Source organism: Hyperolius riggenbachi, chromosome 8, assembly GCF_040937935.1.
Source record: "Hyperolius riggenbachi isolate aHypRig1 chromosome 8, aHypRig1.pri, whole genome shotgun sequence".
Classification (NCBI taxonomy): Eukaryota; Metazoa; Chordata; class Amphibia; order Anura; family Hyperoliidae; genus Hyperolius; species Hyperolius riggenbachi.
Window position 1 is genome coordinate 192377504 of NC_090653.1, and position 11459 is coordinate 192388962.

Sequence of the window (11459 nt, forward strand, 5' to 3'; positions counted from 1 at the left end):
CTGTAGGTGGTCCTAACCTGCCCCCTCCTGTTACTGTCTCCCCAGCCCCTGCAGTGTCCCTTCCCCCTCCCATCCTTTCTGCCCCGGAGATGTCCCTTCCACCTCCCACCTTCCCAGTCCCTGCAGTTTCCCCTTCCCTTCCCAGCCCTGTAGTTTCTAGTGCCCCCCCTGCACCTCCTGTCATTGTCCCGCCCCTTCCTTCTGCTTGCCCCACCGCGCCAGCTAGCGGTAGTGGGTTTGTTTTGTCTGGATCCGTCCCTTCTGGCTATGCCTTCTCGGCCCCTTGCCCCACGGATGCAGCCCTTGCCCCTTGGAAGAGGGAGCATCTCTCGCAGGAGGACAAGTCCTACTTAGAGGAACGTTTCAAAACAAAGAAGAGGAGAGGTGTTAAGCCTTTGAGTAGGGGTCTTCCTGAGGACCCGAGGGTAGCAAGCAGGATGGCTGCCCACCAAAGGAGGCAGAAGGAGAAAGAGATAAATCTGACTAACAGATTTGAGGTTCTGGCCACATCTCCCCTTGTCTCTGAAGAGGAGGAGATGGTGGCAGAAAGTTCTGCTTCCATTGGGGAGGCATTGTGATTAGTGTTTTTGTCTGTTTGCTTTTTGTAATGTTGTCTTTTGTTTTATCTTTTTGTCTTTGTCTGAAGAAAGATAAAGGGAAACCTTGAATCACCCTAATGGCGGTTCCCCCACCACTTATACTGGCAACGATCAACGTTGCCAGTATCAAAACGACCAAGGCTCGAAAATTGGCTTTTTCAATTTTGGCTGCCCATGAGGCGGATGTTTTTTTCCTGCAGGAGACCAGACTCACCTCTGCAGCTGACCTTTGGTTGGCTGAGAGGGACTGGGTGTCCGGTCCGAGTTTTTGGTCCCTTGCGGGAGAGTCTGGTAGTGGTGTGGCGGTCCTTTTTAGGGCCGACATGGCAACTTGCCGGCGGGTTATTGAGGTGGAGATGGGTAGGTGTCTGGTCCTAGACGTCTGTGTGAGGGGGCAGGATCTCAGGCTTATTAACATCTATGCCAACCCCAGGTTTAAAGGGGAGAGAAAACGCCTTCTTACGCGGATCAGGCCATACCTTTTTTCAGCCTATCCAGTGATCCTGGGCGGTGATTTTAACACCATCACTAGGGCCATGGACAGGGCAAGTGCCCAGGTCCGGATAGGTGTAGATAGCAGGTTTCTAGTTAGATTAGTTAATGAGTCCGACCTGGTAGATGTGCACGTTCGTCACTCCCCAGGTCTCACGGGTTTCACCTTTCAGAGAGGTAATAGTAGGTCCAGGATAGATAGATTTTTTGTTTCAGAGAGCCTCATCACTTCAACTCCTAAGTTGTTGGCGGTGGAGTTCTCGGATCACCTTATTCTGTCGGTAGGCTTAAATGCTTCGGATGCTCCTCCCAGAGGTCGGGGTATCTGGAGAATGAATTCGTCCCTGCTGCTGGAAGATGAGGTGAGACAATCCTTTGAGGAGTTTTTTCAAGCACAGGTCTCCATTCTGGACTGCTTTGACAATAGGTCTGAGTGGTGGGAGGAGGTCAAAAAACGTATCGTTAGATTTTTCAAGGGTCTAGCTACCCGTAGAGGTGTTGATAGAAACTTGGCTTACCAGACTCTAAGGGAGAGATTGACTGTCCTTGTCTCTGAGGGCGGGGACCCGGGGGAGATCTCTGAGGTCAAACTTCGCCTTAAGCAGCAGCAATACGACCGGCTGGCTTCTTTGGCTCTGGAAAGGGATCATGGTAAGTACCACTCGCCTGACCCTTACCAGAGTTTCAAACAAAGCTCAGCGCTTAAGACGGTCATCGGTCTCAGGGATGGCTCGGGGTCTCTGGCAAAGTCCAGGTCGGAGATCCTAGCCATCGCTAGAGAGTTTTACGCTGATTTGCTTGGGGAGAAGCCACTTGACCAGACAAGGATGGAAGATTTCTTGGATTCCACGCCAGGTCTGGGAGATGTGGACATTTCTGCCATAGACTTGACAACGGAAATTACTGCGGACGAAGTAGTGAGAGCCATTGGTGGCCTTGCGCCTAAAAAGACCCCGGGTCCGGATGGACTGACGGCCGAGTTCTACAAGGCTTTCGTGTCCATTCTGGCCCCTCAATTGGCTGGAGCTTTTAATGATTGCCTTGCTGAGGGAAAGTTACCACCCTCCATGAGGCAATCTGCGGTAATCCTGTTGTCAAAAGGTCGTGATCCTGAGATGATTGAGAATTGGCGTCCCATCAGCCTTCTCAATGTCGACAGGAAGATCTTGGCGAAAATTTTGTTCTGGCGGTTGTCCCAGGTGACAGATGTGCTTTCCTGCCATCAGCACTGCTCTGTTGTGGGAAGGAGCACGCTCTCAGCACTGTTAGCTGTCCGGGAGGTCCTGGAGCGGTGCAGGGCTGAGGGTTGGGGAAAGTACCTACTGACGTTGGATCAGTCCAAGGCTTTTGATCGGGTCAATCACAAGTACCTGTGGCGGCTACTTACTGTATACGGTTTGCAGGGGAGGTTTGTAGATTGGCTGCGAACTTTATACAAAGAGGCTGAGAGTTTTATGCTGATCAATGGATGGATAGGCCAGCCTTTTGAGGTGAGCTCGGGGGTCCGCCAGGGTTGTCCGCTGAGTTCTCTACTGTACGTGTTCGCCATCGACCCCTTTGTGAGAAGGCTAGATGGCGGCATGCTTGGTGGGGTTCCGGTGGGCATCTCTGGGAGCTCATCTCTGAAGGTGGTGGCATATGCCGACGATGTTACCGTGGTGGTCTCGGATGCAGAAGAGGCGTTGGTGGTTGCTGAAGAGATCACCCGGTACTCGTTGGCATCTGGTTCCAAGATTAATCCAGATAAGTGCGAAACTCTCTGGATGGGCAAAGATGGAGAGTCCTTTAGACTTCCCGGATCCTTTCCCGTGCCTCAAGACGAAATCAAAATTCTCGGCATCAAATTTGGCCCAGGCGATTATGGCCTACGAAATTGGGTTAGCAAACTATCAGATGTCGACAGGAAAGTGGTCCGCTGGAAAGGTTGGAGTTTGACCTATAGAGAAAGGATTGACCTGATCAAGACTTACCTGATACCAATATTGTTGTATGTCAGTTACGTCACAATTTTGCCAGCATCCCTGTATACCAGGGTCAATGGCTTGTTTTTCCAGATGTTATGGGGAAACAAGCTAAACCATGTGCGTAGAAATATTACCTATAAAACTAGGCGGGAGGGTGGCCTAGGCATGGTCAACCCGATTGTTTTCTTCTCCTTAATTTTTATTAAGCACAATATTGGTAGTATGTTAATGGAGAACCCGCCTGGTTGGGTAGGGATCTTTCAGACTTGGTGTGAGCCTTACCTTGGGGAATGGAAGAGCGGTGGCCCAGTGAAGAATCTGAGGAGACGTCATGGCTACCTCCCGGCCTATGTCTTGCCGTGTTTGAAGAAACTGTTGCAGTGGGGATTGACAGTGGAGGACATCAAATCGGTCGACAGGAAAGCCCTGTCGGCATGGGTGGTGGACTCCTACTTTCCTGACTCACTGGCCTTGAGGGATTGCCCAGGCACAATTTTGGAGGAGGGATTGCGTTTGTTGAACTCGCCGCGGATTCCGAACAAATTGTGGGACATCGCCTGGCTTACCTTCCAGGGCAAGCTTTACGTTAGAGGGCTCATGAAGTGTCGGGATGTGGAGGAACGTGGTTGTCCTCGGCAGGGGTGTGCTGTTGAGGAGACCATGGACCACTTCTTGATGTCATGTCCCTTTAATGTAGAAGTGTATAATCAGGTGGGGAGGGTTCTGAATATCCCATTTCTGGCGCATCTTGGTTATGCCGAGTGGGCCTATGGAGCGTTTAATCAGCGCCAGGGGTATGATTTGTGCACTTTGTACATAGTTAGTCTAGTGGTTAGGAGACACTTATGGTTGGCACGGTGTGATCTAGCTATTAGAAAGAAAGACTTGCCCGTCCAGGTGGTGGTGAACACTATTCTTGGTGAGGTGGGGACCATTCGGTACTTGGAGAGGAAGAAGCTGGGGAGAGGAGCTTGGATTCTGGCTTGGCAGAATATCAAGCCTCCTTGACTTGATGGAAGTCTCTCCTGGGTGCAGCTTACTATTTCTCTTCTTTTCACCCTAGATTTGATTTTTTTTCTTGATTTTTGAAGTATTGGCCGCAGGCACACAGAGAACATCCCTTTGTGCTTCTCTTTTATGTGTTGGTGAAGTGTCGTCCTGTCTTTGGGTATTATTTTTAGTTTTGTCTTGTCTTGTGTTATGTCCTCAGTCTTATGTTATTGGTACTTTCGGGCGTAAAAGTCCCGTGGTATGTGTGAGGTGTGCATGGTGTTATGTTGGTGCTGTCTATCACTTTTTGGGAGTGGGTTATTGTCCTGTCAGTGTGAATGATGTGTTGTAGGTGCTGTCTTGTCTTTACCGGTGGTGGTTCATGTTATATGTATTTTAGTTTTTCTTTTTGTCTGGTTGTCTCGTTTTGGTATAAATGGTGGTGAATGGTGTCTCCCCAAACACGGTGCATTGCGGTTTCTTGATACAATAGATTGTTTTTGTTGTTTATGGCGCGGTACGGGCGTTATTTTCTTTTCCCTTTTTGTATATATGCATATATGGGATAAAGCCTATGTTTGATTTTTGTGTGTTATTGCATTGTATGCATTGAAGATACCTTTCAGCCTTATGATGGCATACTTTTTAACTTTATTTATTATTTATGTATGCTATTATTCTGATTTTCTTTAATAAAAAATCCACAATCTAATCCCTACCATAGTCATATGTGTATGTAAGTATTGTAGTCTAGTGCCAATTTTTAGGGGGAAGCCAATTAACTTATCTGTATCGTATGTTATTGGGATGTGGGAGGAAACCAGAGTGTCTTAAGGAAACCCACACAGACACAGGGAGAACATAAAAACTCCTTGCAGATGTTGACCTGGCTGGTATTTGAACCGGGAACCCAGCGCTGCAAGGCAAGAGCGCTAACCACTACGCCACCATGCTGCCATACTACTGTACTATATTGTACTGCCATCTTCAGCAGTACTTCACAGAGTACGTAGTCATGTCACTGACTATCCTCTGAGGAGCTTACAATCTAATCCTGCCATAGTCTAATGTCCTACCATATTATTATGTATTTATATAGCACTGGCATCTTCTGCAGCACTTTGCAGAGAACATAGTCATGTTACTGACTTTTCTCAGGAGAGCTCACAATCTAATACCCACCACTATTTTGTGCGAGAGAACACCGGATAATGTGTGTGGTTTTTTTTTTTTTTTGGGGGGGGGGGGGGGGCATTTCCTACTTGCTTTTTTAGGTTCACTTTACTCATACCCAGGGAGAAAACATGGCCCCACCGACTTTGGGCTGCACTCTTACTAGGAAATTTTAATTGGTCACACCCACTGTGTTATGGACACGCCCACTGCATTATGTGGCCACGCCCATTTTTCGCCATCCTCCTGCAGGGGGGAGGGGGGCGCCATAGGTTTGGGGTGCCTAGGGGAGCTCAAACCCTAAATACAGCCCTGAGGGTATTACGATTACAGCTATCAATGAACTACAAACGACTAACTGACATATGTATATATCGACGATAAACCGATATATGACATAAGCAAGGAACACTAACTAAGAACTGGAGCAGGACTAGGAAGAATTCGCTACTTCTACGCAGAAGCGAGCGCAATCCACGCAAGGCAACAGGAACAGGACTGACTAGCTAAGCATGGGTGATCACGATACGCACAACCTACCAAAACGTGCTGAAAGCTGACTGACTGAACACAGGATATAAACAGTTCATGTACGAATATATCAGCGACACTGATGTACTAACGTAACACGAATACAAGGAAAATAACAAACACGCTAGTATGCGTATATATTGGCGATGAACCGATATATGATGCAAGACTAGCAAGTAACAAATACTGAATAAACAGAACAGGACTTAGAAGGACTCACTGACCCCTTTGCAGGAGTCAGTGCAGTCCACACGAGATCTAGGAGCAAGGGGGGCCAGAACAGAGTAACAGACTGATCTGAAACTATGATAGCCCGAGGAGCCCTGCAGGAAGCAGATCTTTATACTGAGGTCATCCAATGGGAGCAGACATGCAGATTCCCACACAGGTGAATGGTAATCATTCAATCCTGAGCTGGTTAGAACTGCAGAGCCACTGCAGATGGAATCAGCAACTAGTTTGAGTGCAAACCAAACTATGCAAGCAAATGCATGAAATGACATCAGAACTGCTTGGGTTGCAATACCACTACAGCCAGCAGTACACGCTGCAGAAGCGATCGTGACACTGACCTGTCTCCTCAAGTTATAAAGGTCCTGCTGCCCCGCCCACGAGCGTGCTGACCTAAACTGATGTGCAGAGGAGAAGCCTGTCCTTCCAGAGCCCAGCAACGATGTCTGTGACAGAGCGACGGCGGATTCCGTGACGTCAGCCACGCTGCTGTCCGCGGCAGAGGCAATATTGCTGTACCTGACAGAGTGCTAACTGATTTGCTGCCATATACCTGCTGACTCTGGAGTAAGGGGTCAAAGGTTGAATGTTTGGCCCCATGATGATGTATAGGGGCGGGTTTGAACACACCATGTATTCGCCTGGCGGCGTGGGCGCGAACACCCATTCTTCTCCGTGAACTATTTGCCGGCAAACAGTTTGGGCCATCTCTACTGCTTAAAGAGGAACTGTAACGACAAAACGGCCCCTGGGGGGTACTCACCTCGGGTGGGGGAAGCCTCAGGATCCTAATGAGGCTTCCCACGCCGTCCTGCGTCCCTCGGGGGTCTCGCTGTAGCCCTCCGTGCAGCGGTGAAGCAATATTTACCTTCCTGGCTCCTGCGCAGGCGCTCTGATGCCTCTCGGCGCCGAAGTAGGCGGAAATACCCGATCGCCGTCGGGTCTGCTCTACTGCGCAGGCGCAAGTTTCCGGCGCCTGCGCAGTAGAGCGGACCCGACGGAGATCGGGTATTTCCGTCTATTTCCGTGCCGAAAGTCGCCACAGCGCCCCCGCTGGAGCCAGCAAAGGTAAATATTGAACTGACAGTCGGCACAGTCGCCGGCTGTTCGGAGGGCTGAGTACCCCCCAGGGGAGGTTTTTGTTGTTACAGAGTCTCTTTAATACTTGTAAAGTATAAATTAAAGTGAATCAACAATATTTTTGTGCAGGAGTTGTAAATTGTAATGTTTTGTCACATAACTATTTATTTTATTGTGAATTCAAATATAATGTTTTTTTTCTCTCTTTTTCCTTATTGTTTTAGATAAAAAGTTTGGGGAGGAAATTAATCAACTGATTCCACCACTACCATTCTTGGAAAATCAAGACCAAAACAGCAGTAATGAGATTTCCAGCTCCAGTTTAGACAGCCATGATTCAGCTACACCTTCCACAGTTCTTCCACCAGGAGAAACTACTCTTATGACAGACCTGTATCCATCTATGCCTGAAGAAAATTCACCTTGTCCTACCACAATACATTTTCAAGAAACTTTTATAAAGAATAATCAAGTTAAGAGCCTAGAATTTCAAAAGGTTGGCACAGAAGAAGCAGAAGAAAATGGCATGGGACAAAGTCCACAGCCCCCTCAGCCTAGCGAGGAGAAGAAAGCGCTAGAAATAGAGTTAGTGAAGTGTATCGAAGAATTCCGTAAAATCAAAATACCAGTGATATTTCCCAATAAGAAACGACACTGGCAAAATGAACTACTCAGGAAATACCAACTTTGAGATGTCTAGGGGAATGTGCAGAAAAGTATTTAAGTTATATTACAGGGATACCTGACCATTAAGAGCAAAGTATGATCCCCTTGCAAAAATGTATGAAAGGTTCTTAGTATGTTTCTTACCTTGTTTCCCTCTCTTTTGAATGGACAAACTTTCATTTAAATACTAATATGGGTTAACCAACAAATGAAAATTTGTACTTGAATGTACTTGTACAGTAGGTGAAATAGAAATATAGCTCTACTCTTCAACATTTGTATGTTGTGGTTTATAAAATAACATTTTAGTTTGTATATTTTATGTTATATAAAAGTGTGTGTGTGTGTGTGTGTGTGCGTGTGTGCGTGTGTGCGTGTGTGCGTGTGTGCGTGTGTGCGTGTGTGTGTGTGTGTGTGTGTGTGTGTGTGTATCCAGAGTCAGTACAAGGTCCTCCAGCACCCAAGGCTGAGACACCATAGTGCGCCCCTCCATCCCTCCCGCATACATGCAAAAAGGGCGCCTGGAAAAAAAGGGTGCGGTGTATAGATGACATTATACGTTTTTATGTAAAACAATTTGTTTCATTCTCTATTATAACCTAAGGTCAAGTGCTAAATGTGTTGAATTAATAGTAATGAAAATGCAAAAAATACCATCTAAAACAAAAACAATATTTACACTTGTATTAAGCATAGTAATACATTTGTGGGTATTAAAAATATATTACTGCAACTATACCTAACTGTGCTTCCACACAGAACACTCCCAGTATCTATCCCTATTCCCTAACCCCTAGACCCCCCAGGTGGTGCCTAACCCTAAAAACACCACGTGGTGCCTAACCCTAAAACCCTCTTGGTGGTATTAAGCATAGTAATACAATTGTAGAAGAGGCCACCAAAATGCTTGTTCATGCCTTAATCATCTCCCGCCTAGACTACTGCAACACCCTGCTCTGTGGCCTACCAAAAAACAGGCTAGCTCCTCTCCAATCCCTTCTAAATGCAGCGGCCCGCCTCATTCACCTTTCCACACGCTCTTCCGATGCAGCCCCACTGTGCCGTTCTCTCCACTGGTTACCCATTACCCAGAGGATCCAGTTCAAACTCCTGACTCTAACATACAAAGCCCTCCACGAGTTGTCTCCTCCATACATCTCCTCACTAATCTCAAGATATTGTCCCTCCCGCAACCTTCGCTCCTCCCAAGAAATTATCCTGGCCTCTAAGCTGATCACCTCTTCTCATGCTCGCATCCAGGACTTTACACGAGCATCAGCCCTTATCTGGAACTCTCTTCCACAGCCTGTACGTCATGCTCCAAACCTGGACATCTTCAAACGCACTCTTAAAACACACCTTTTCAGACAAGCTTATAACATTCTATAGCCCTTTATTTACTTATTTGTCACAATGTAATCAGAGGCAAAGAATCACTGCCTCATCCATCCTCCACCCCCTTACCTAGTGTGTCCCCCACTACCCATTAGATTGTAAGCTCCCAAGGGCAGGGTCATCCTCCTAATGTTTACTGTCTTTGTAACAATATTTGTGCTGCTTGGAACTCTGCTGTATATTTGTTAGTTGTATCTATGTTCCCCTTGTCGTCTTATTGTGCTTTGTAAAGCGCTGCGGAATATGTTGGCGCTATATAAATAAATAATAATAATAATAATATTACAGATATTTTACTGCAAATATACCTAGCAGTATCTTGCACAGAACTCTCCCTGTACCTATCCCTAACCCCTAAACCATCAGGTGGTGCCTAACTTTAAAAACCCCCTGGTGGTGCCTAACCCTAAAACCCAACTGGTGGTGCCGAAAACCCTAACCTCCCTCCCTGGTAGTGCCTAACCCTAACCACCCTCCCTGGTGGTGCCTAACCCTAACCACCCTCCCTGGTGGTGCCTAACCACAATCACTCCCCTGGTGGTGCCTAACCCTAACCACCCCCTCTGGTGGTGCCTAACCATCCCCCTGGTGGTGCCGAACCCTAACCACCCCCACCGCATAAACTCCCTTTATAGGGAAATAGGATAATAAATAATAAATAAATAATACATCTGAAAATTATAATTTACGCATTATAATTCTGAAAACAAGGTTAATACAAAAAGCAATATATTTGTAATACAATAAGCTTGAAAACGAAAATTTCCGCATTATACTTTTGAAAACGAATTGGAAAACGATAAAACAAGTGAAAATGAAAATTTACTCCTTATACTTCTAAAAACTAATTTTAAAAAACGATAAAATAAGTTTAACTGAAAGTCAAAACAAATTTTTAAATGATGTTTGCCACAAACCTTATTCTGTAAACAAAAATTTTAGTTTTCATGGTCCCAGTAACCGCTATTATTGGGAGCCCTAATTTCTTCTCTGGCGCCGAATAGCCGATATTTTGCATTGCAGCCTATGGTGCACCCTTTTTGTCCATTAGCCATACACGCCCTTTTTTTCTGTTTCCATCCCTCCCACCACAGCCATCACACACTGATTCCCTGAATCCCCCAACACCTTAATTATTTATTTATTTATTGTATTTATAAAGCGCCAACAAATTACGCAGCGTTGATCTCTAGTTATCTGGCTTGCAGTCACTGCCATGTATCCCCTTTTCTTCTTTCTCTCTGCTTTAAACACAATAGGGGAATGATAGCTGAGTGAGTTGTGCGCCCCCTTCTTCACTGTGCCCTGAGGCTGGAGCCTCTCGCCTTTACCTCGGCCCAGCCCTGTGTGTATGTGTCGCGATCACTCAAACGCCTTTCAACAAAATGTGGTATACAGATACCTTACTACCAGGCACGTGCAGAGGGAGGTGCTCTGGGTGCCCAGGCACACCCCCCCCCCCCCCCCCCAATTTAAAAAATCTTCAGAAAAGGCCCATCTTGCCGCGAAAAGAAGCTCCGCCCCAACGTGATAAGCCCCGCCCACCCACAGGAAGCTCCAACCCCCTCTGTGTGGGAGCAAGTAAAATGGTGTCTCCCTAGCGATACCCACTATGACCTCTCCCTCCCCCAGCAGCCACACTGACTTCTCCCTCCACCTAGCAACCACAGTGACCTCTCCCTTCACCTAGGACCCATACTGACCTCTCCCTCCACCTAGGACCCATACTGACCTCTCCCCCAGCACCCGCAGTGACCTCTCCCTTCACCTAGCACCCACAGTGACTTCTCCCTCCACTTAGCATCCACAGTGACCTCTCCCTCCCCCAGCACCCACAGGGATGTCTCCATCCACCTAGCACCAACAGTGACTTCTCGCTCCACCTAGGACCCATATGTACCTCTCCCTCCCCAGCACCCACAGTGACCTCTTCCTCCACCTAGCACCCACAGTGACCTCTCCCTTCCTCAGCACTCACAGTGACCTCTCCCTTCCCCAGCACCCACAGTGACCTCTCCATCCACCTAGCACCCAGAGTGACCTCTCCCTTCCCCAGCACCCGCAGTGACCTCTTCCTCCACCTAGTACCCACAGTGACCTCTCCTTTCCCCAGCACCCACAGTGACCTCTCCCACCACCTAGCACCCACAGTGACCTCTTACTCAACCTAGGACTCACAGTGACCTTTCCCTTCCCCAGCACCCACAGTGACCTATCCATCCACCTAGCACCCACAGTGACCTCTCCCTCCACCTAGCACCCACAATCACCTCTCTCTCCCCAGCTCTAGCAGTGATTCTGCTTGCCCCAGCACCCACACTGACCTATCGCTCCCAGT

General features: G+C 47.5%; 1 protein-coding gene across 4 annotated transcripts in view; it reads left to right on the plus strand.

The window, feature by feature from the left end:
• The window catches only part of LOC137527526 (BTB/POZ domain-containing protein KCTD12-like), an 820305-nt gene extending 812339 nt beyond the window's left edge, over window positions 1-7966 (plus strand). For all 4 annotated transcript variants that reach the window (XM_068248054.1, XM_068248053.1, XM_068248055.1 and 1 more), the window contains one exon: window positions 7285-7966. In XM_068248054.1, coding sequence (XP_068104155.1) covers window positions 7285-7751 — 467 coding nt within the window. In that variant the 3' untranslated portion in view covers window positions 7752-7966. The remainder of the gene's footprint in view (window positions 1-7284) is intronic.
• The last annotated feature ends 3493 nt before the right edge of the window (window positions 7967-11459 follow it).